The 25,885-nt window shown below is 37.0% G+C and overlaps 6 protein-coding genes across 6 annotated transcripts; 2 read left to right on the top strand and 4 right to left on the bottom strand.

Annotated features, from left to right (window-relative positions):
- The first annotated feature begins 2,426 nt into the window (after positions 1 to 2,426).
- LOC137129256 (olfactory receptor 13G1-like) lies at positions 2,427 to 3,374 on the top strand. Its single transcript, XM_067508200.1, has one exon. It carries the CDS (start codon positions 2,427 to 2,429, stop codon positions 3,372 to 3,374), a length of 948 nt encoding a protein of 315 aa, XP_067364301.1.
- Positions 3,375 to 7,807: 4,433 nt separating this feature from the next.
- Positions 7,808 to 8,746, top strand: LOC137129254 (olfactory receptor 4D11-like). Its single transcript, XM_067508199.1, has one exon. It carries the CDS (start codon positions 7,808 to 7,810, stop codon positions 8,744 to 8,746), a length of 939 nt encoding a protein of 312 aa, XP_067364300.1.
- Positions 8,747 to 15,491: 6,745 nt separating this feature from the next.
- Positions 15,492 to 16,497, bottom strand: LOC137129369 (olfactory receptor 52E4-like). Its single transcript, XM_067508431.1, has one exon. The coding sequence runs from the start codon at positions 16,495 to 16,497 to the stop codon at positions 15,550 to 15,552; it is 948 nt and encodes a 315-aa protein (XP_067364532.1). The 3' UTR covers positions 15,492 to 15,549.
- A 1,814-nt stretch (positions 16,498 to 18,311) lies between these two features.
- On the bottom strand, positions 18,312 to 19,253 carry LOC137129253 (olfactory receptor 6N1-like). Its single transcript, XM_067508198.1, has one exon. The coding sequence runs from the start codon at positions 19,251 to 19,253 to the stop codon at positions 18,312 to 18,314; it is 942 nt and encodes a 313-aa protein (XP_067364299.1).
- Positions 19,254 to 21,070: 1,817 nt separating this feature from the next.
- LOC137129252 (olfactory receptor 52H1-like) lies at positions 21,071 to 22,012 on the bottom strand. The gene has a single exon (XM_067508197.1). It carries the CDS (start codon positions 22,010 to 22,012, stop codon positions 21,071 to 21,073), a length of 942 nt encoding a protein of 313 aa, XP_067364298.1.
- A 1,119-nt stretch (positions 22,013 to 23,131) lies between these two features.
- Positions 23,132 to 24,067, bottom strand: LOC137129251 (olfactory receptor 52B2-like). Its single transcript, XM_067508196.1, has one exon. The coding sequence runs from the start codon at positions 24,065 to 24,067 to the stop codon at positions 23,132 to 23,134; it is 936 nt and encodes a 311-aa protein (XP_067364297.1).
- Between the last annotated feature and the right edge of the window lie 1,818 nt (positions 24,068 to 25,885).

Below are 25,885 nucleotides of genomic sequence, written 5' to 3'. Positions count from 1 at the left end.
ATGTAATGTAACAATAATAATGTATGATTATTATCAAATATAAAAATGTATAACACACAAACACACACACACACTGTGCAAGTCTTACAGCACTATTAGGTACTTTTTGTTTTAGCGACAAATTCATATACATTTATTTTACAATCTTTTCATTAGAATAAAATATAAAAAATATGTACTAAATAATACTACTATTACTATATTTTGTTAAAAGACTTTATTGAGGCCCCAAGTTAGACATACAGGAGAAATTATTTAATGCAATGAATGCATCTATACTCGCCTTGTTTTACTTGACCCTTTACTGGAATTTACCAACCAAAAGTGTTGCACGAGAAACAAATAACCAGACTTTTTGTTGGTGAGGAAAACCTCATTTTAATGCTTAAACATTACCACTCTTTGAGAGAGAGCACTTATGGCTATAAAGTAAAAACCAACATCTCAAACCGAGATAATATGTGTTTTAAGAGAAGATTTAAAAACAGGTTAGTTGGCCTGCCTGATGTGCAACTCATTCCATGATTTTGGGGCAGCAACTGAAAAAGTGTGGTCACATCGAAGCGTCCTCTTCGTACTGGGGGCAACTAAAAGTGAGTGATCTGCTGACCTAAGAGAACATGATGGAGTATACGACAGGAAGAGGTCAGACAGATACTGTGGACAGAGACCATATAAACATTTAAAAACATAACATTTTCAAATCAATAGAAAAATGAATCGGGAGCCAATGAAGTAATGCCAAGATCGGAGCAATATGTTCTTGTTTTTTAGTACCAGTTAAAAGCGAGGCAGCAGTGTTTTGGACCAGCTGTAGCTGAGCAAGTGACATCTGGCTAAGCCTAAAATGAAGTCGTTGCAGTAGAATAAGCGAGTTGTGATAAAAGCATGGATTAAAATCTCAAAGTGATGCAGAGAAATAAAATGTTTTGCTTTGGCCAGTTAAATGAAAAAAGCTGGACTTGACCACTGCACTAATCTATGTATCCGGGTTGATGTCACTATCTAGTCTTACACCCAGGTTTGTTACTGTACCAATTTAAAGCACCACCCTGGAGGCCCACAAAGTTCTCCAAGTGAGACAGGAGCATCTGATGGTCCACTGTATCGAACGCAGCTCTAAGGTCCAACTGTACCAAAACAACACAGTGTCTGTGGCTAAAAGAACATTAAAATACAGAAGAGACTTAATCAGTGGAGTCACCACTGCATGCTTATAACTCACAGGTATAACCCCATTTTCTAGGCTGCTATTAATAATATTTAGCGCATATGGAGCCAAAGTGGGGAAGACCTCTTTAAAAAGACAAAGTGGAATTTTTCTTGGGAGATCCAGCATTGGGAGATCACACACTTCAGCCGAGTTCTTAAGGCAGGTTGACAGAGGGACAATAAGGATAGAGTTTATGGTTTTAAATAAAACTGGAGGGTTGTCACAGTTAGATACAATATCATTAGAAAAATACTTGATTTGAACAGCTCTCACGGTTTTCTGATAAAAATGCCAACTGGCCACAGTATCCAATATGGTTTGACAGGTTGTAATAAAGAGAGTGGATACTGCCTCAACATCTGAATCAAAGCACAGGGAACCAGTTGGGGAAATTACTGGATTATGACTGAGAGCAGTGGAGAATTTGGCAACAGTGGAGGAGTTAATAACCAGACAGCATTGCACTGTATGAAAAGGAAGCGGCATGTCAAAGACAAAGGCCCATTCCCATCCCCAGCTGTGCATTGCCGGTCCAAGCCCTGTAGGAAGGACATCCAGTGTAAAAACTGTGCCAAATCAACATGCGGACAATGATCCACTGTGGCCACCCTGAACTTATGGGATAAGCCGATAGGACCAAAGAAAACTAAAGTTTTTTAGTGATATCCCATTTCTTATATCCACAATGTAATACTTTTTACTACATTGCAGGTATATGACAACTGACAGTTTATCATACTTATCAATTAATAATCCCTTTGTTAAAGGACAACATATTAATGTTAGAGTAATATGTAATCAATGTACTCCACGAAGAACTGGCTTCTCTACATTTATGAGCAAAAAAGTTTTACAGATAGCTATCAGTCTCTCAGTATTCACCTGAGAATCCCTCAGTCCTGCCTCTAACAGTTCGTGCTGACATTGACAGATAATGATAACTAAATATCTACTAGCTCAAACAAAATCTGATAAACATCCAATGTGATTGGAGAGTAAGCCCGCCCAATGAGATGGTCTGCTTTTCCTTAAAACATCATGCTAGAAGATGTCTGATTGATGATGTAGACAAACTCTCTGACTGAGATCAGGTAGTAATTTTTGCAAAGTTTGACAAATAGAAATAAAGGATTATGATTGGAGGTTTTTTGCTATGAGAAATGATTTTACATCAACTTCTTAAAAAATTATAAAACTTTCTATTTTGTTAAACATGACTTCACAAAACACTTCAGTTGTAGTAACAGAATTCATCAGAGGTGGTTTTGATTTAGTCAAAAGACCTATGGCAGTTGGTGTGATTATACTGGTTATCTATGTTGTAGCTGTTGCAGCCAATATTGTAAACATTCTGTTTATTATTTATGACCAAAAATTACACAAACCAATGTACCTTCTAGTTTGTAACCTCGCTGTTGTTGATATACTATACACCTCCAGTGCCAGTCCAACAATGATTGGGGTTTTAGTTGCTGGTGTTAAAACCATATCCTATGTTCCCTGCTTAATTCAAATGTTTGCTTTCCAGCTGGGGTGGGTGATGGAGATGTTTGCCTTAGCAGTGATGGCATTTGATAGATTGCTTGCTGTTAGTTGTCCTTTTCACTACCACAGTTATTTAACAAATGCACGTACACTGGTCCTGACATATATGCTGTGGATTGCTGCCTGTGGTTTTGTGGCTGTTCTACCTGCAACTGTGATTCCTCTGCCTCATTGCAATTCAGTACTGAAGTACACTTTCTGTGACTATCCTGCCATAATACGAACCACTTGTGTTGACCCTAACTACTATTTCAATCTGGTTTCAATCATAATATTTTTTCTTCTTTTTTTAACTTTTAGCTTTATTTGCCTCTCCTATGTGGGTATTATATTTTTTGTGAAATTATCCTCGGATACTGACAAAAAGAAAATGGGCAGCACTTGTTTGAGTCACTTGATTGTGGTAACATGTTATTACTTTCCGGTATTTGTCCTTGTTATTGTGACCAGGTTAGGTGTTGTATTAACTCTTGAGGAACGCAATGGCTTAAATATTGGGTCCATGCTTGTCCCATCTCTTGTAAATCCTTTTGTGTACTGTCTTAGGACAAAAGAAATAAAAAATAAGATCCTTAACATATTTAAAAAAATCATACATCTTAATCGATTCTCATGAATTGTCTTCTTTTCCTTTCGGCTGACCCCTTTCAGGGGTCGCCACAGCGAATCATGTGCCTCCATCTAACCCCGTCCTCTGTATCCTCTTTTCTCACACCAAATAACTTCACATCCATAAATCTCCTCTTTAGTCTTCCTCTAGCCCTCCTGCCTGGCAGCTCCAACCTCAGCATCCTTCTACCGATATATTCAGTGTCTCCTCTGAACATGTCCAAACCACTTCAATCTGGCCTCTTTGACTTTATCTCCAGAAATGAATTGATTCTTATGAATTTTAAATGCTTATTATAAATGTTGTATCCATTTATAACTGTTAAAATAAAAAAGATAGAATTTATTTATCCATGCAATTTTGTAACTGTTTATCATAACCAGAGTTGTAAGGGACAAGAACTAAGTGTGTTCCCATAGGTATGTATGCGCTGTTATGAGAAATTGAAGCGGGCGTACATATGTAGCGCTGAGGGGAACAAGCAAACTACATACATGTTAGTTCTTGTGTAGAGGACAACATAATATATTTAATATTTTTGTTTTTTATCACAAATGCTGAAACATTTTAACATTTTAAGATTACAATTAACTATACAGAATTATTACAAGAAAGTCATGGTTACAGTGTGAAGATGTGTCTCAAATTGTTGGTGGCTTACACAAAAAAAAATATTTGAATAGTTGACCCTCGACTAGGAAATTAAAACAATAATGATTAGCTGATTAATATTTGCAGTAATCTTTATTTGCAATCTTAGACCAAAAAAACGATTTCATAGTTTTTTCAAATCTGAAATTTATTTTATTTATTTTGAATATGTAAAGCGAAGAAGTAAATGATAATACAAGATGTCAGTCCAAGAAAAAAGAAAATCAATATTTACTACAACAAAAAACAGTAGAGATGCAAAATCATTGTTTAACAAGACATTTATCAATAACCAGAAGAAGCTTTGGCTTATTTAATCTCACCCCTTCTTCCTAAGTCATTCACAGAAAATTATTAAATCAGCCTTTAAATTGTGTGTGACATTTATTATTAAAAGATATTGCAGGACAACTTAGTTTTTATTGAAAAACTTTAACTATTTGCATGGCGTGTTACGTAAATCTTCAAAAAAAATTTCACCCTCTACATTTTTTTATTTTAGCATGAAGTAATCAATAATAACTCTCCTAAGGGCCAGCTATAGGTCAGTTGGTAAAGGCAGTCGTCCATGGACCACAGGGTCAGTGGTTCGATCCCCTCGGTAGAAATTGAGGTTTTATCAGGATGGGCATCCGATAAGAAGTCTCCCATAGGTGTTTGCAGCTAAAACCCTGCATGATAGAAGTTTGCTAATATCCAGATAAGTCTGTCAAGCTTACTTCTTTAAAGATTTTAGTATTACTTTTAGTACTTTTCAGTAAATTAGCTTTAAAGAAGTAAATGCTACAATGATAATAATACTTGGATTATTGTACCCAATTATGCAACATACTACATCATACGTAAAAATACCTCCTGGTCAGTCTCTTGGACAGGTGGCAATTGTGATGCCAGATTAAAAATATAAACTAATATATTTTTTAAATCTGTAAAAGCTGGAAGAGTTTCAAATTTATTTGAACGGTTGTGTGCAGATCTTGCCTGTGTGGACTAGTGTAAAACAGAACACAAAGGTCCTATTAGGAGACATGATTTCACACCTCCTGTAGCAAAACACTTTGCAGAGTACAATATTTTACATTTTCATGGCACAAAAACAATGTCACCACAGGGACTAAACAAAGAGAAAGATTTGAGATGATGTCTTACAAGTTAAGTTTGTTTTGTAATTCTTCATTTTTTTCTTTAGATATGTATCAATAATTCGAAAGGTTTTGCCTTTTTTCATTTTTTGACCTCAAGATGCCAGTATAAGGAATACATTAAGAGAGAAGAGCTACAGTATACAGGTCCTTCAAATGATGTCTTGATTGGTGTAATATGCCTTTACTAAATAGAATGGCTTAACTTGTTTTTGGAAATGTACATAGATTGATTTGTGGATTCTTGTTCTTAGTGGGCCCCTGACTAAGGCACAGGCCAAAACGTTGGATTTTGATTTTATGTGATCTTACTTCCTTAGGGAGGAAAGGAGTCAGGTCTTTGTGCGACCCTTCTTTTTCATCATCTGTCATCTGTTACTTTGATAAGAATGTTTTTTGCATTTCATGTTGAACATGACTTCACAGAATGCTTCCAACAAAGTAACAGAATTCATCAGAGGTGGTTTTTATTGAGCTAAAAGGCCTGTGGCAGTTGGTGTGGTAATACTGATTATCTATGTTGTAGCTGTTCTAGCCAATAAACATCCTGTTCATTATTAATGACCAGAAATTACACAAACCAATGTATCTTCTGATGTGCAACCTTGCTGTGGTTGGTGGATTGTAGTTGCTGGTGTTACACATATCCTATGTGCTTAATTCAAATATTTTTCAAGGTCATTTTTTTCTTTTTGGCTGATGTGAAAATTCTATATCTCCTGATCAGTATCATCAACAGAAATTTTGGCAGTGTTCCTATGAGCCAAAGAATGTGAGGCCAATTTTAAAAATAGAAAATACAATACAATACAATACAAAAAATACTAAATGTATAAATTAGGGCAATCTGGTTCTGATTTTTTTTGACATTGCATTGGTCAAAGATAATACAGAACTACAAACTACTAGCTACACCAAGCCTACTGGTAGGAACGCTTTGTCAAATGCAAGCAGCTTTTATCCAAGACCTCCAAAGCATTTGTCATTAAACCAGCCCTATGGACTGTGAAAAATATGTTGCAGTGTTAAATCATTGTCAGCCATAGAAAAGTTTTTAATTGCTTTGTCATTCTTGTGCTCATTGTAACAATAAATTCTGTACCAAACAAGTCAGACATCCCCATCCAGGACTGATTTTTAAAAGTATAACTAGTATATGTATTGAAAACAAAGCAATAGTTCCCATATATGTGGGCTGGACAAATCAGGATCTGCAGCAAATGTTTCTCTTAGTGGTCTACTTAGTTTTTGTAGTTTAAATATTAATGTGTGAGAAGTATTTTTTTTTGTAGAAATACTTATGTAGATAGCATCTTTCTTTACATCTCAGTAATGGCAGGTTAGTTATCACAATTTGTATAAGGACGGAACCAAGTGAAGAGACGGTGAAAGGAAGTTAACTGATAACTAGGTTTATTAATGAAGAAAACTAAGGACTAACATAAATTCACTCCTGAGAGGAGGACACAAAAAAAAAAAAACACAACAGGTAGCAAACATTTAAACACGAGGACAAATGGCAGAGTTAACTAAACTGAATCAAAAACAGATCAAACCAAACTTTGGGCAGGGGACAGGCAAAAGAATTCAAAAAATTGATGTTAGACAAACCAGGGAGCAAGGTGCACTGTCCGAGAGTTAGACAGAGGATCTAGCAGGGGACTGTGGGAAGAGCCGGGTATAAATAAACTAGGGAACAGGTAAAAACAATCAGGCTGATGAATTAACATAAGGCAGAAAGTAGGTAAACGGGGCTACAAAATAAAAGTCCTGGGCAGGAAGTGGGCGTGAAGTCCAGATCATGACATTAGTAGTATGTCATTTTTCTGAAATAACGCAAAGTAGGAATATTATATATGTAATAGCACAGCATACGTGGGTGATTGAATTATTTTTATTATTAACCAAATATTCCAATTTAAAAAAATATTTTTGTAAAATAATACCCACATTACTTTGGTATTCTAAATATTTAAGTATTACCATTGTAATTGCTAAAGTCAAGTACCAGGTAATATCTTGGTAAAAAAAATTGCTAAACCTAAGTAAAAGGAGGCCAAGATGCTACAATCACGGAGTTATGCATTTCTTTTTTTTAATACACAAAAACTTTGAAGTCTATTTCCATTTAATTATTGCAGCCTTTGGTTTTTAGTTACCATGTTATCAACAAAGTTATTACTCGCTATTAACTTGTTTCTATTAAATAATTACACTCTATTACCTACTTATTACCAAAATATATGCCCACAATTAGTGTTACCCTTGATTTGATTTTTGCTTGAGTATTAACTTTGTGAACGTCTGCCATCTCTTCCAACTACAGTATGTGAAGTACTTGTACTATATTTTTACCAATAGTATTTCTATTCTGTGCAATGGGTGGGGTGAACATTAGGTACAATTGGACAATGAGTCTGTCCAATGAAATTTTACAGGTCTGCTGTCCCTTATAACCCAACATCCAGAAGCTGTCTGGTAAACAACATTGGAGGATAATCTTGTGAAACCTGTTACACTGAGCTCAGTCATGTTTTTCGCACAGGTTGATGCATAGATATGACTGGTTACGTTTACAATATAGTAATTCATCTGTTAGTTTGATACAAAATTCTTAATCAACTTTTTTTGCATTTCATGTTGAACATGACTTCACAAAATGCTTCAATCAAAGTAACAGAATTCATCATAGGTGGTTTTGATTTAGTCAAAAGACCTGTGGCTGTTGGTGTGGTAATACTGATTATCTATGTTGTAGCTGTTCTAGCCAATATCACAAACATCCTGTTCATTATCAATGACCAGAAATTACACAAACCAATGTATCTTCTGATTTGCAACCTTGCTGTGGTTGATATCATGTATATCTCTAGTGCCAGTCCTACAATGATTGGGGTTTTAGTTGCTGGTGTTAAAACCATATCCTATGTTCCCTGCTTAATTCAAATGTTTGCTTTCCAATTAGGGTGGGTGATGGAGATGTTTGCCTTAGCAGTTATGGCATTTGATAGATTGCTTGCTATTAGTTGTCCTTTACAGTACCACAGTTATTTAACAAATGCACGTACATTGGTCCTGACATATATGCTGTGGATGGTTGGCTGTGGTTTTGTGGCCGTTTTTCCTTCAACAGTGATTCCTCTACCTTACTGCTATTCAGTGCTGAAGTATGCTTTTTGTGACTATGCTGCTGTATTAAGAACTACTTGTGTTGACCCTGAATATTATTTCAATCTGGTTGCAGTGGTAATGTTTTTAATTTTATTCTTCACTTTCATTTTTATTTGCCTGTCCTATGTTGGGATCATATTTTTTGCGAAATTATCCTCATATTATGATAAAAAGAAAATGGGCAGCACTTGTTTGAGTCACTTGATTGTGGTCACATGTTATTACTCTCCAGTATTTCTCCTTGTTATCCTGACCAGGTTAGGTGTGGTATTGACTCTTGAGGCACGCAATGGCCTAAATATTGGATCCATTCTTGGCCCATCACTTGTAAATCCTTTTGTGTACTGTCTTAGAACCAAAGAAATTAAATCTAAAATTATTAACACATTTAAAAAAGTTTTTACATCTCAATAGATTCTTAGATTAGATCAACAGTGCATTTATTTTACCCCAGTAGTGAAGTATCCTTGTGTAAGTGATGATTGAAGCTGCTACATTTACTGAGATCTATTGACCAATAGCCTCTGAGAGTGTCCTGTGAAATGTGAGAGAACCAGCCCTGAAAAATGCCAAAGTAATACATCTCGCTGCTCGGCAGCTGCTCTCTTCAGCACAGTACGGGCAGATCAGAGGAGAGAGGAGAACGGAAAGAGGCAAGGTGGAGGCCTGGTCATGTAAATCCACAACAGGTGGTGTCATACTGGTCATGCATGCGTGAAAAAAAAGTCTGTTGCCGACATTGAACTGTTGCCGGTGGGCCTTCTTCCACACTATATCCCCATGGAGTTCACACATGCCATATTGCCATCTATATTCCCCTCTCCGTATCCGCCGACGCTGCATGTGACATCATACATACACAGCCAGAGTCCAGACCCGACATCCTGACGCCCTCAATCTCCTGTGTCTTTAATCTTGCAAACCTCCCCACCTTCCTACAGTATGTGGATTGTCACACCAGAGAACAGAAGACACTGGACCTGATGTACTCAAATGTTAAAGTGGCTAACAGCTCTCCTGCCCATCCCCCCTTGGCAGGTCTGACCACAACCTGATCCAACTCCTACCTTTGTACAAGTCCATGGATCATATGCAGCCCCCCAGCACCAAAACAGTGTCAACTAAATGCTCGCAAAGTGTATCACACCGAGCTGGTCTAACTTTTGACATTTGCTAACACCAAATCCACCAAGGCTATGCTAATGCTAGTTAGCATTGTAACCTTTACAAAGTGCAGAGATATCACTAGTACAATATTTCAAACGGACACATGTATTTACCTTTGTAAACTGCATTAAGCACTAAGCTAGGAAGTAAAATCATTTTATACAAAGCAGAGTTATGGACGGATTTAAACACAGCGCTGCTGCTCTGCTCTGGTCCTGACCATCCTGCAGCTTCACTCTGCTGCTGCTTCTGCAACTTTGCTAAAACTTGTATTAAAATAGAGCTAAATACTTAAACCTGTGAAGCAGAAAAACTGCAATAAATCTGGCCTCAACAAAGAAACTATACTGCCACAAAAACCTGTTTAAACTGCTTTTGTAGTTTATTTAAATTAAAACCAAGTGATGTAAGCACTGTCATTGAGTTCTGTAAATGTATTTTATTTGCAAGTTGAACAAAATTTCAACACAGACATAATGGGTTTTATTTCATGTCATTCACGTGTAGTAAATGTAGGTGGTATTACTTTACCAGTGAAAAGCTTTTTGTGTAAAATATTTTATATAATAAAATCTGTAATAAAAACTTACATATTAATAAAAGGCTGAAAAGTAATTAAAAGGAATGTAGTTATAGCAATTAAATTATTTTTTTTATTTGTTTTCATATACTTATTAACTGATGGTTTATTTAAATGTGACACACTAGACTTCTTTGTGATTGTGTGCAAAGGCACAGTTTAGATATTCTAGCATATGTTTCATTTTTTTTCGCGTGTGAGAAGACTTTGAGAAAGCTTCCTTAAAATTAAAAGATACTCTGTGCTTCAGAGAACTAACATAGTTTATTTTCATGGGGAAAACATGTTAACATTATTAGTTCATGAAATGCAACTTGGGCAAATCAGTCTTTCACTGTCACAAGTTCACTTTCCTGTCAATGTTACCAAACAAAACAGTAGCTGTTTACTGCATTGTGTCACCAAACCCTCTGAGGTTCATTACCAGAGGTAGGTAGTGAGGAGAGATCACTCCAGAGGCTGAGTGTGACACATCCCTTCTATTGACACCTTGTAAACAAAGAAGTCATTATCCTAATGAGCAAAGTCAAAGAAAGAAACTGTAGCCAAGCAGTGGTAACCACGACACAAAAGAAAGCTTGGCCTCAGTGAGAAAGTTCAGATCAGAGATTCTCTGATGGGCTACAGCACACCTACATCAAACATATCAAGTCACAACATTACTAAAAACAGATTCAGATTTGTTCAGTAAATTCATGAGTTACAAAAATACACCTTTCATTACTGTATTATTCTAAGACAGCATCAACTTGAACAAATGGTATACAGCACAGAATATGTAAGGAGCTAGAAATCAGCAAAAACATCAGAAACAATATATAAAAACAAAGCACAAGGTGACTACATTATGTGCAGTTCAAGTACTAGTAAAACGGACAAACGTCAGATACATTTGTAAATGTAATTATATTCACTGGATCATTGTTTTCAATCATCACGATAAGTTTACTACATTAAAAACAGATTAATTCAGGGGTGAACAGAAACATTTTGTCTGTCAATTTACTGTGAGACACATGAGAACTAATTGGGAGGAGGTTCACCATGCAGCAAGACAGTGGTACTGAACACACTCTTCAAAGATTTCCCGAAGGCAGTTGAAAGTGGAAGGTCTCAGACTGGCCAGGCCTCTCATCAGACCTTGATCCCAGTAAACTTGTCTTTCACCTGGAAAACTGGGTAGAGAAACAAACAAAACTGAAAGACCAGAAAAACTATTAAAGACGACCCAACAGTTTGATCATGTCAATGAGTCAGAGCCTTAATGCAGTTAACAAAAAGTTTTATTTACTTTTAAAATATCTGTTCCAGTACTTTTTTCACCGAAACTAAAATGTGTTATGTTCAATGTTGTTTCATCCTGTATAGGTCGATGTAAATGCCAGGAAATGAAAACTCTGACATTCATCATAATAATCAGCACGCCCACAGCCTCATACTCCCCAAGGTGAGATGCCATGAGTGCACTGACACCTGTTTATTATGACCATTGCATTTTTCCCATGATGACTAGTCTATCACAGCATGTTACTGAACCGTGCTGGTTGTGTAATAAAAAAATAATAATCTCTGTTGTTAGACAATGAAGCTGTGCAATATAAATTTGACAACAATGTGGAGACAGAGGCATTTATTGGCAAGAAGGTGGTACAAGGGAAGGGGGACGGGTATTGTTCACCCACACATTATTTCCCAACACATAATTTTATTTACTTTGTTAAGTTAGTTAAGTTAAGTTAAGTTAAGTTATTTTATAAAACTTTTTTTAACCAAGTAGATCCCAGGGTCAGGGATAGGTTTGCCCATTATTTCCTCAAAGTAAGGGGGCAGTGCGACCTTGGCTTCTTTGTTTACAAACTCCACTAGGTTTTTAAATGTAGCCTTACGCTCGTATTTCTCATGAATGTCAAAAACCACATTGCTCCACTTCTTACTCAACTTGTTTGGAAGCTTAGAAACAATTGTCTGCATGTTAGATGAAGCATGAAGATGAGCCGATCACTGTCATTCCCTGTTTTACTCTCTACCCCGTGTTCGAATGCTCTGATGAAGAGTCTATACAGTTGGGAATGGTTTGAGGAGTTAAAGTGGACAACCTTTCGTGTTTATCCAAAATTCGGTAATATCGTTCTGACACGGATTATTCCCAAACAAACATGTTGACCCTGACCCTGGAAGCTGGCTAACAGCGCTTGCTTTGAAACCACGGTGACCTGTTTCTGCCTTTGCACTTCCATTGAATCCAGCATTGAAATAGCCCATAACAGGTTCATCTCTTGCTTCTTCACACTGTTCAGCCGCATTAGCAACAGCAGCAACAGGTACGTTATTCCTTGCATTTATTATCGGTATCTGATTTGGTTCGAAATTGTCATTGCTGATCTTTAAGCCACGTGACATCACAGAGCCTTCATGGTTCTTGAAGATCTGAATTTGAGCATTAGCAGCAGCAAGAGCAGCCTTCATTTCCAATTGTTCTTTCTTGGCTCTAATTGTTTCTCCTTTTCTGCCTTAAGCTTAGCTTCTTGCTCCTCTAGAGCGTGTCTTTGCCTTAATGCTTCAGCCTTAGTTAATAGAGCCGCACTTTCTAGTTCAACCTTGAGACATACCTTAGAAGCTGAAGATGCTACAACTTTCCTGAATCTCCTTGAGGACACCACAGACACACTTTATTAAGGGCTTAGATCATCACTTGCCCTGTTGGCTTCCTCTATGCGCTGATGTGCCTCTTTCATTCAGCGGGCAACATCGTCACAGAAAGTTCTGAATAAACTTGGCCTTGGCTCAAACCAGTATTGCTGATCACTATTCATTTCCTCTTTGGATTCAAGCTTGTGAGTATTTCTTTGACTGAGGTATTTATATCATAAAACTCACCAAGCAGTTGGTTGAATTGCATTTGGTTTCCACAAGCTCCACACAACAATCTTTTGTTTCACCATCTGGTCCAGCTTGGCCTTTTTTGCATCTACCTGACTTTGCAAAGAATTCTCCATGGCTTTAAGACTTGGCTTGGACATTTTCCCACTCTAACTGGATGATTATTCCCATCCATCATTCACTGAATGTTAGTCCACGTGTTTAGACTGTGTAACAACAGTTACTTGAAATGTAGAGGTGATCTTACTCTTATCCGGTGGTCCAACAATTATTCACTCCAGAGATCGTTGTATGATGAACACTGAACATTTATTGAATTCCGCTTTTCTCAACTGAGCTGATAACGGACTAATTCTACAGTACACTTTTACAAATATTAATTTCAGAAATACGTTCACAAATCAATTCCACCGAACAAGGTAAGAAACTGTGTGCCTCCACAGCTACACACTGAACCTTTCACTTCTACCTTGTAGTCCGTTCTTTCTGTCAGCTCTAATAGCTGAACTTAAATCTCTAATAGCTGTATCTTGTAGCCCCAATAGCTGTCTGTACCCTGTAGCTCATATAGATGTGTCTGTTCTTTCAAAAGGCAGAGCTAAACTCCCTCTCTTCCTTCAAACTTTCAAATAACATTGTTATTAAGACAACTAGTTAAATAAATTTAAAAGGTAAACTTCAAGAGAAGTTATATGACGTCATTAGTTTGCGTATACATACGTTTCTTAAACTAACTAACCTCACACTACACAACAATAGCAAAAACAGAGGAAACCCTGTTTGGCTCATACATAGTCTTTCGCCCTGCCTTTAAAGGGAGCCTTGGCCAACATGGTCATAAAGTAGTTTTGATGTTAAAAAACAAAAATGCGCTAATGGCATAAATATAAGAAAAAGAATCGGTCATCTTAGAGCTCAGGATGCTCAACATCACATTTGTACATTTCAAACAGAAAAACTTTTTTTTTTTTCCAAAATCAGAAACTCTGTCAATCTGTTTTATCAGCAAAAATCCAGGCATATGAATGTGTCTTGGTGTATTTAGTTTCCTAAATACAGTATATAAGATAAGAATAGAAACATAGCAAATAAAATTGATCTAAATGCAAAGACAGCATGCACATAGTGCTTAGAATTATACAACCTGAATTTCCCTCATGTCTGATATTGCTCGTATTTTTAATTTGTTTATCTATTTATTTGAAAGATCTTGTCGCAGCTGCTCTTTAAAAATTCTTATCTGGAGTTTTTTACAGTTTGACACTTTCATCATGCTTTATATTTGTTTCCTAAATACCTAAGGAAATTGTCATGAAGTCTAATTGAATAACATCCTATAAGTGTCTATTACTTTAGTCACATTTTTCATGTCAAGAATGCATGTTGTGGGCTACTGTGGGCTACTGAGTGTAGGCCAGCTGCATAGCAGCTCCCCCATTTGTGTGTGTGCGTGCATGATTCTGACACGAGTGGGTGAATGAGAAGCAGTGTAAAGCACTTTGAGTGCCAAACTAGAAAAACCACTATATAAGTGCAGCCCACTTACCATTTATGAAGAAGTAGAAGTAGACAATGTCTGCATTAGTTGATATAAGTGGATCTGTTTTACTAAAATAATTATTTCTCCTTGTCATAAATTGTTATTATAGTGTGACGTAAAAGAAATCTCACAGTTTAATTTCTTCTAGCTACCTCAACATACACCAGAGGGCAGCAAATCACATTAAATAAAACACATCCATATAGTTTTAATGCTGCGCCATGGACTGGAGGGTGATGTGCTTTGTGTAGATTGTGTTGTGATGGCGCCCTCTGCTGTATTTATGCTGTGAACACACTGCAACTCCCTGATGGTTTTGTGTCACACATGCAGCATATTCATGCAGCATATTTTCATCTTCTAAGAAGCTTGAGTCCGAGCACAATTTTGCACTTCGATTGCATGTTTGTTAAGGGTGAAAACAGATGTATCAAGTCAGTATAACATCATCATTCACCATAGGTCTACTGTGCATGATGTGTGGAGAAAGAAAGTTTGCTTTTATCTTTAAATAATGCAACTTTAAGTAAAGTATTCCTTGTATTTCAATCAATATTAGATTACTTTATTTTATACAAAAACTATTATTTTACTGTTTGGCTTTTGTACTGTATCTGTATCTACTCATTAAATGCTTATTTCAGTTCTGTTTCACACTGCAAAAATTAAAGCCCAAGAACTGTGGATATATGCATTGTTTATTTCATTTTTATCAGTACCCAACATACTTTCATGTCTTAACAGAACAACCACGTTTGTAGAGTAACACCTCAAAGCAAACCAAAAAATGAATACTTTTGAGATGAGATTCCTCATTTACAGGTTAATGTACTAAATTAGATTTTGTTCAACAGTTTTACATGTCCAAAATTATATGTGTGTGAATGTTTTGTTTTTCATTATAGAGATTTTAAAGCTAAGTACTGTACATAGAATACCTTTCATGCATATTTGAAAATTCAATGTTTGAGGTAAAATGAAAACAAGGGGATTCAGAAACCAATTTAAATGCTAAAACAATTTAAAACTTAGCTTCCAGCATAAAAACTGTTAGGACGGAAGGATTTTCCTCTTGAAAAAGTAAACAACTTTTTCTCTGATTTCTTTTGTTTTCAGTCCATAGATGATTGGATTCAGTGTTGGGGGAAACATTAATGTGGATAACCCCATGAATCTGCTTAAATGGGGGGATATGTTCTGTAATCTGTATGAGATGATACTGAAAAGCCCCAGACACTCCAACAGAAGAAAAACAGTGAGATGTGTAGCACAAGTCTGTAGAGCCTTAGCTTTTGTGTCTGATCTTTTGGATCTGAAGCATGCCACTAGGATCTGGAGATACGTGTACACAATAACCCCATTAGCCATCACTTGCGTTAGAGCGACTGTAAAAAGACCATAAATGTTATTGATGGTTGTGTTGGCACACACCAGAGTCAACAGAGATGGATTATCGCAGAAGGGGCTTGTTATTGCAGATCGACAGCGGGGTAAACGCAAAAGCAGGACAAAAAGCACCCCTATTAAAACTATAATACATATCCACATAACTGTGATTACTCTCATGATGTGATTATTACTCATAACAGTGTAGTATTTCAAAGGGTTACATATGGCAATGTATCTATCATAAGCCATAGCAGTCAGAATAAACACTGACCCTGCTGCATAGATGTGGATAAAAAACGCTTGGATGACACAAGCTGAGTATTGCATTGTCCTGCTGTTTGTCAGTATTTCTTTAATGACATAGGGAAAGATTGCTGTGGAGCCTATAAGGTCGTTGATAGGGAGGTTCAGCAGAATTAGGTGCATGGGCTGATGCAAAGATTTGTTTAGTACAATGGTGAGGATCAGAATAAGGTTGCAAAAAAGTATGACCATGTAGCTCAGAGATGCAAAAAGAAACACAGGAGCGACACTTTCAGCAGAGAGATTAAACCCAGGTAGCACCAAAGTTGAAGATGTGTTGTACAAGTTGTCCATTTTTATGCTCATCCTCCCTAGAACATAAAAAAATAATTTATAGTTTCATTATTAACAAAGTGATGAGACAAGAAATGCATAGAGAGATAACAATGTGAAAATGAGTTGTAAATTGTTACTTCAAAGGTCAAAACTTACCAAATTAAAGCGTGAATGAACCAGCACCACTTCACAGGCAGGACACACACATGTCGGTTAAATAAACACGTCAGAGATCGAATACAAGCAATTGGCTGTTTGGAGCATAAACTCCAGGAACAAAGCCCACAGAGACAGTAAAGAGTGGCAATGAGCTCGCGCTGAGATGCTCAGAGAACCCAGCTGATTTATAGACGGGCAGCTCCCTTGGCTCTTCTGGGTTATCATAAAGTTCATCTTTACATTGTCATGGCAGTCACCCAGACACAGGCTCACAGGGGGCTTTGGGAACACACAACAGATTTGATCCTGATTAAAAGTTTTTAAAATCCTATCATAATTTGGTTGAATCTCTAATACTAATACTAAATTAGTTCATACTCCAGGTTGTTGTTCTTGGCATTTTAGTATTCTTTTGTAACTTGTATTTGGTCAGTTCCAAATAATCCTACCTCTGTGTAATGGCTGTGTTTTAACAGAACACCAGCACTCCACACATTATCCACCAGATTTCTTTATATTTTCATTTACAGTTCAAAACTTATCTCAAGTTTATGCTGATGACAAGATCCTTTGGTCCATATTTAGTTTTAACAATGGACTTAATGAAGTGAACAAGTTTGTCTTGCAGAATAGTAGCTAATAGACATTAGATATTTCTGTGTTTGTTCAGACAATATTACCACAAATCAAATAAGGGATTTTTTTTTTTTTTTTTTTTTTTGTCCTTTTGTCTTATCCCATTAGTTCAGGGTTGACACAGTGGATGATTGTTCGCATTTTGATTGGTACCGTTTCTTTTTTTGTTTTTGTTTTTAAGCAGGATGCGCTTCCTGACGCAACCCTCCCCAATTTCTACCGGGCTGGGACTGCACAGCTGGGGAGGGGAATGGGCTGTTAGGGGTTCAGTGTGTTGCCCAGAGACACTTAGACATATAGCTGGGACCGGGGATCTAACCACTGAAAAGGCTTATTAAAAAATACACATTCATCAAAAGACATAGTTTTGAGTTAAAACAATAATTACAGTTTTAATAAAAACAAAGTCGTTCTGTTTTCCAAGTTTTTCCGATTTAATTTCTTATCAACTTTTATTTCTAAAAAACAAGTGTGAGAGCCCTGAATAATCTGTAATTCATGGAACAATAGAGTTGGATACCTTAACATGATTATTACTATACCTCCTGTTGTTTGCTGTAAATATTATGAAATTGAAAACTTTTCAGTGTTTAATAAAAGCTTTCCAAGTTGAAGCCATCTTACAATTCTCCCTGTTTTCTCATCAAAAAACATTATTATGGATATAAGTAATAAAATAGATCTTTGGAGTACATCATGTTGGAAGCCTGACCATTAACTAAACATACTGCTCACAACAACGATTTCCATCAATCTACCAAAGATATTATTGAGATTTTTCAAAGTACTGTATAATTAAACACATCTTTACATATTAAACTGCTAAGTTTTACAACATCTTATAAACTTGGATTAAAAGGCTTCATATTTTTCTAATTCCCACAGACTTTCCCACACTTTTCATCATCATGCTTATCACTTACAAAAATTCAATTTAGTAGAAACATCCAGAAAAGACCTCAGCTGCATTATGTAATGTAATGATTAATTGTTAAATAATAATAAAACGCATTTTAACATGAGCAGGAAAAATCCAAGATGAAAAATGGTTACACCATTGGGGAGCATACAGTTCTTTTTAGAACCCTTATCACGCTCTGCCTCAGCTCTGTAATTTTTAGTCCATAAATAATCGGGTCTAAAAATGGGGGGAAAACTAGCACTGACACACTGAGAGCTCTTCTCATGGAAGGGGACATACTTTCAAGGCGATGGGCAATGAGTGCAACCATGATGTTGATTTGTAGGATTAAGAAAACAAGTAAATGTGTGCCACACGTTTGAATAGCCTTTAGTCGGGCAACAGGCTGTTTATTCATAAGACATGTGCATAAAATCTGTGCATATGTGTAAAGTGTTAATATCAATGATGTTCCTTGGATAAAGATCATAGTAAATAATCCATAGTGGCTGTTGACTCTAGTGTCCTCACAGGTCAGTTTCATTAGTGATGGATTGTTACAGTACAAATCCACTATATTCAGTCTGCAGAGTTTAAACTGTGCAAACAAAGAAATCAGCGTGACAATCAAAGAGAAATCCACAAGCCATACTGAAAGAATAATTCTAATTAAATTACATGGACTCATTACAGTGTTGTACCTCAGAGGACAACATATAGCGATGTATCTGTCGTATGACATGGCACTCAAGATCAGCAGGTTTCCTGTGCCAGAAACGTGAATAACAAAAGCCTGAGATACACATGCAGGATGGGAAATCAGTCTGTTTTGTGTCACAATGCTGAATACAAGGTGAGGAAAAAAAGCCGTCGCTTCAACCATGTCAGCAATTAGCAAGTTGAGTAGCAGAATAAACATTGGTTTGTGTAACTTTGAACTCACAGCAATAGTCAATAACACCAACACATTACAACACATTATAAGCAGATACATTAAAGTCCCAAACAGGAATGCAGGGTAAATATTTGCATGAGATAAGCCCAGAGATTCCAGTGTCAGCAAAGCTGCAGATGATACATTTGTGGACATAACTGAAAAGTACTGTGAACTGCTGCTTTTATCGTTGAGAATCTTGCCAAATGCTGAAGGAACAAAATTCCGCTGAAAAAAGAACATATTAAGAAAGAACTTTAGGAAATGTGCTGTGGAGTAAGTCAGCTGTTCATTGAATATCTTACTGTACCTGCAGATGAACTCTGCTTGAACATGTAACATCACAGACCCAGCTGTAAACAAGGACCCCAGAGTCCAGTGCAGAAGGTTTTTTATACAAGGATCGCTGTAAACATGTATGATGTAATGCACTTTTAAAATAATTGATTTTTGATTAGGACGTCAGAGACACAGTGAAGATGTGAAGAGTCTAACATATTTATTGTTTAATGTACCTTTATGTTATCATTTATGTCATCATATGTTATCACCAAGGAGATTGAGTTCATATTCAAGCAGCAAATACTACACAGTCACTTTGTGTCTCACTTTGCGTAAAGCAACAATAACCTAACAAAATCATGTCAATCTAACATTTTTAGGAGATAAGATGTTAAACAGTGCCATGAGAGGAGCGGGAGACTTTTTTAGAACACAGGAAGTTGAAGTGAAGTTCTGCCTTCAAAGTCTTTTGTAATATTGGGAGTGCGACTGCTGAGCAGTTGGATAATTCATTCTACCCTCACGGCACCAATAGTTTTAATGAAATATGATTAAATCTGTGAAGGCCTTCGGACATTGTTTGTCTGCAGCCTGTCACAGTTTAGTTTGGTCCGATAAGCAGCTGTAGAAAGAGTCCTGGTGGTTTCAGTCTTCACAGTTACTGAGTACACTGGGGAACACTCGAAGCTTTAGAAATGCCCTATGCTATATTTGTGTCTTTCTATCCAGTCAATTAAAGCAAAGAATTAAAACAAAGAAATACAGCAAACAGGATGCGCCACCAGCAAAGAGTATTAATACACTTATAAACTTGAATATTCCGTTTTTAATTTTTAATACATTTGTTACAATTTCTAAAAAGGTGTTTTCATTTGGTTGTTAGGGATAATTGTTCATAGACTGAAAATGTACAACACAAAGTGTGGAAAACGTGATTACTTTCTGAGCATTTATGATGTTTTAATCAGCCTATTTAAAATGAATGATTTTTTATATTTTTATATTTATATAAAAATCTGTGATTCTACAACAAGTAAAACTTTAATCAATTATCACATGTTCCACAGATCGTGGAGGAAAAGTTAAACAACTAAATTTAAAGCTGTTATTAGGCAGATACTCTATTTCTTAAGACTCTCAGGAGAGTGTTTCGAAGTTCACTTGTATAAAGACCATATACAATAGGATTGTATATGGGCTGGTACCAAAGAGGCAGATACTCTTTTCAGTGTTTAATAAAAGCTTTCCAAGTTGAAGCCATCTTACAATTCTCCCTGTTTTCTCATCAAAAAATATTATTATGGATATATGTAATAAAATAGATCTTTGGAGTACATCATGTTGGAAGCCTGACCATTAACTAAACATACTGCTCACAACAACGATTTCCATCAATCTACCAAAGATATTCTTGAGATTTTTCAAAGTACTGTATAATTACACACATCTTTACATTTTAAACTGATAGGTTTTAGAACATCTGATAAACTTTGATTAAAAGGCTTCATATTTTTCTAATTCCCACAGACTCTCCCACACTTTTTATCATCATGCTTATCACTTATAAAAATTTAATTTAGTAGAAAACTCCAGAAAAGACCTCAGCTGCATTATGTAATGTAATGATTAATTGTTAAATAATAATAAAACACATTTTAACTTGAGCAGGAAAAATCCAAGATGAAAAATGGTTACACCATTGGGGAGCATACAGTTCTTTTTAGAACCCTTATCACGCTCTGCCTCAGCTCTGTAATTTTTAGTCCATAAATAATCGGGTCTAAAAATGGGGGGAAAACTAGCACTGACACACTGAGAGCTCTTCTCATGGAAGGGGACACACTTTCAAAGCGATGGGCAATGAGTGCAATCATGACATTGATTTGTAGGATTAAGAAAACAAGTAAATGTGTGCCACACGTTTGAATAGCCTTTAGTCGGGCAACAGGCTGTTTATTCATAAGACATGTGCATAAAATCTGTGCATATGTGTAAAGTGTTAATATCAATGATGTTCCTTGGATAAAGATTATAGTAAATAATCCATAGTAGTTGTTGACTCTAGTGTCCTCACAGGCCAGTTTCATTAGTGATGGATTGTTACAGTACAACTCCACTATATTTAGTCTGCAGAGTTTAAACTGTGCAAGCAAAGAAATCAGTGTGACAATCAAAGAAAAATCCACAAGCCATATTAAAAGAATAATTCTAATTAAATTACATGGACTCATTACAGTGTTATACCTCAGAGGACAACATATAGCGATGTATCTGTCGTATGACATGGCACTCAAGATCAGCAGGTTTCCTGTGCCACAAACGTGAAAAACAAAAGCCTGAGTTACACATGCAGGATGGGAAATCAGTCTGTTTTGTGTCACAATGCTGAATACAAGGTGAGGAAAAAAAGCCGTTGCCTCAACCATGTCAGCAATGAGCAAGTTGAGTAGCAGAATAAACATTGGTTTGTGTAACTTTGAACTCACAGCAATAGTAAATAACACCAACAAATTACAACACATTATAAGCAGATACATTAAAGTCCCAAACAGGAATGCAGGGTAAATATTTGCATGAGATAAGCCCAGAGATTCCAGTGTCAGCAAAGCTGCAGATGATACATTTGTGGACATAACTGAAAAGTACTGTGAACTGCTGCTTTTATCGTTAAGAATCTTGCCAAATGCTGAAGGAACAAAAAAAGAACATATTAAGAAAGAACTTTAGGAAATGTGCTGTGGAGTAAGTCAGCTGTTCATTGAATATCTTACTGTACCTGCAGATGAACTCTGCTGGAACATGTAACATCACAGACCCAACTGTAAACATGGACCCCAGAGTCCAGTGCAGAAGGTTTTTATACAAGGATCGCTGTAAACATGTATGATGTAATGCACTTTTAAAATAATTGACTTTTGATTAGGACGTCAGAGACACAGTGAAGATGTGAAGAGTCTAACATATTTATTGTTTAATGTACCTTTATGTTATCATTTATGTCATCATATGTTATCACCAAGGAGATTGAGTTCATATTCAAGCAGCAAATACTAGACAGGTCTGTGTGTCTCACTTTGCATAAAGCAACAATAACCTAACAAAATCAAATCAATCTAACATTTTTAGGAGATAAGATGTTAAACAGTGCCATGAGAGGAGCGGGAGACTTTTTTAGTACACAGGAAGTTGAAGTAAAGTTCTGCCTTCAAAGTCTTTTGTAATATTGGGAGTGCGACTGCTGAGCGGTTGGATAATTCATTCTACCCTCACGGCACCAATAGTTTTAATGAAATATGATTAAATCTGTGAAGGCCTCCGGACATTGTTTGTCTGCAGCCTGTCACAGTTTAGTTTGGTCCGATAAGCAGCTGTAGAAACAGTCGTGGTGGTTTCAGTCTTCACAGTTACTGAGTACACTGGGGAACACTCGAAGCTTTAGAAATGCCCTATGCTATATTTGTGTCTTTCTATCCAGTCAATTAAAGCAAAGAATTAAAGCAAAGAAATACAGCAAACAGGATGCGCCACCAGCAAAGAGTATTAATACACTTATAAACTTGAATATTCCGTTTTTAATTTTTAATATATTTGTTACAATTTCTAAAAAGGTGTTTTCATTTGGTTGTTAGGGATAATTGTTCATAGACTGAAAATGTACAACACAAAGTGTGGAAAACGTGATTACTTTCTGAGCATTTATCATGTTTCAATAAGCCTATTTAAAATGAATGATTTTGGGCAGATACTAGATATTAGGCAGATACTCTATTTCTGAAGACTCTCAGGAGAGTTTTTCGAATTTCACTGGTATAGAGCCCATATACAATTGGATTTAGGAGTGGAGGAAGTACAAATATTAGCATTCCCATTATCTTTTGCAAGTCAGCGGAGACATTTTTGAATCTATGCGACAAAATTGTGAAAGTTCCCACAATCTCAAACATGAGGAATATAACCAACTGTGCAACACACGTGTTGACAGCTTTGCTCTTTACTTCAGACCTTCTAGTAACCACACATGTGATAAGAATCTTCCCGTAGGAAAATCCCTGAACACACACACTTATAACCTGCATGACGGCTGTGGTAAACAGTCCTATGATATTATTGACTGTTGTGTTTCCACATGTGAGCTTCAGAAGGGATGGGTTATCACAGTACACATTCATAATTACAGATTTGCACCTTGGAAGCTTTGTTTGCAAAGAGAACAGTGACACAATGAAGACAAAGTCTAGAGTCCAAACTAACGAGATGATACAAACAACAACTGTGGGGGTCATAAAAGAGGAGTAACGTAAGGGTATGCAGATGGCAACATAACGATCAAATGACATGGCTGCCAGAGTCAACAGTATTCCACCACCATACATGTGCAGCAAGAAAGCTTGTAAAACACAGAGAGGGTAGTAAACGGTAGTAGTCTCTGTAACAATGTCTGAAAGTACTTTTGGTAGCATTGCAGTTATGCCAATTAGGTCATTGAGAGGAAGACTGAACAGGATGAAATACACAGGCTTGTGCAGATTTGTCTTCACGATGATCAAAGTCAGCAAAGTCAAGTTGCAAAAAATGCCCCAAAAATAAATCACAATGCCAAGAAGAAATATGAGATACTTTCCTCCACCTGGAACAACAAAGGCGTCCAGAGTTAACTCAGAGCTGAAGCCGTACGAGTCGTTTTCCATTCTCACCTCAGTTAATTGTGTAGTCGACTCGTCACAAGCTGTGCTGACGAGTCGAAAACTGTTGAAAACTGCACTGCTCAGCTTGCTTCATTTAGTCTTCTTTACGTCACCTTTTACTTTAGGGATTGCTAATGACTTTGTAAATGATTCATCGAATTGGAATTACTAAGTTTTGGGAATGAACCCAGAGTTCAACAGTTTACACATGTTTGCCAATTTACATGTTTTAGGCCCAAATAAATTACTGTGTTTGGACTTGATTATACGTGAGATTCAGTAACCAAAGGTACTGTACTAAATGTATGTGTTAAAGAGGAGGCATAAGGAGACTGTAAAGAAAAGTGAAGTAGAGAGAAACAAGAAAGAGCCTGAAAGACTTTTTCAAGAGGTGAAATACAGAAGGAAAGCAGATGATCAAGATCCCTGAAAAAGCTCTGGACTACGTCTTATTTCACCTGAGAAAATACTGAAGAAAACAACAGGGTTTCAGAATTTCTTATGACTGTTACAACACGGAGCAGCACGGTGGTGGAGTGGTTAGCACTGCTGCCTGACAGCTAGAAGATGCCTGGTCGTAATTTACCTGCCGGCTGTGGCCTTTCTGTGTGGCGTTCACGTTTCCTCCCACAGTCCAAAGAAACGCATGTTAGGAGTGAATAGTTTGTATGTCTCTATCTCCCTGTGTTGAATCTAAGATAGACTGGAGACGTAATCAGGGTGTAGCCCACCTTATGCTTAAGGACAGCTGGGATAGGCCTCAGGCCCCCTTGACCCTGAACAGGATAAGTGGTTACAGATAATGGATGGATGATAAGAATGAGGCACTGAACTTTTAAAAATGATGTGCTATGTTTTTAAATCCAGTCCTTTTTTTAAATTGGACTTAAAACGTACTAGCGATTCCAATGGATGTTGACAAATTAACAATATTCAGCATTGTAGGTCAGGAAAGGCAGTTGGTCTTGATGGAAAGGCAGTTGGTCCTGATGACATACCTGTGGAGGTATGGAAGTGTCTAGGAGAGGTGGCAGTAGAGTTTCTGACTAGTTTCTTTAACAAGATCTTGGAGAGTGAGAGGATGCCAGAGGACTGGAGGAGAAGTGTACTGGTGCCAATTTTTAAGAACAAGGGAGATGTGCTGAGTTGTGGCAACTACAGAGGAATAAAGCTGATGAGCCAAACAATGAAGTTGTGGGAAAGAGTAGTGGAAGCTAGGTTAAGGGCAGAGGTGAACATTTGTGAGCAGCAATATGGTTTCATGCCTAGAAAGAGAACAACAGATGCAGTATTTGCTTTGAGGATGCTGATGGAGAAGTACAGAGAAGGTCAGAGGGAGTTGCACTGTGTCTTCGTAGATTTAGAGAAAGGGTATGACAGGGTGCCGAGAGAGGAACTGTGGTATTGTATGAGGACGTCTGGAGTGGCAGAGAAGTATGTAGAGTGGTGCAGGACATGTATGAGAGCTGTAAGACAGTGGTGAGGTGTGCTGTAGGTGTGACAGAGGAGTTCAAGGTGGAGGTGGGTCTGCATCAAGGATCGGCTCTGAGCCCCTTCTTGTTTGCTCTGGTGATGGACAGGCTGACAGAGGAGGTTAGACAGGAATCTCCGTGGACTATGATGTTTGCAGATGACATTGTGATTTGTAGTGAGAGCAGGGAGCAGGTGGAGGAAAATCTGGAGAGGTGGAGGTCTGCTCTGGAAAACAGAGGAATGAAGCTTAGCCGCAGTAAGACAGAATACATGTGTGTCAATGAGAGGGACCCAGGTGGAACGGTGAGGTTACAGGGAGCAGAGGTGAAGAAAGTGCAGGACTTTAAG

Source organism: Channa argus, chromosome 6, assembly GCF_033026475.1.
Source record: "Channa argus isolate prfri chromosome 6, Channa argus male v1.0, whole genome shotgun sequence".
NCBI classification, from domain to species: domain Eukaryota; kingdom Metazoa; phylum Chordata; class Actinopteri; order Anabantiformes; family Channidae; genus Channa; species Channa argus.
This window is presented reverse-complemented; position numbering and strand designations above follow the sequence as displayed.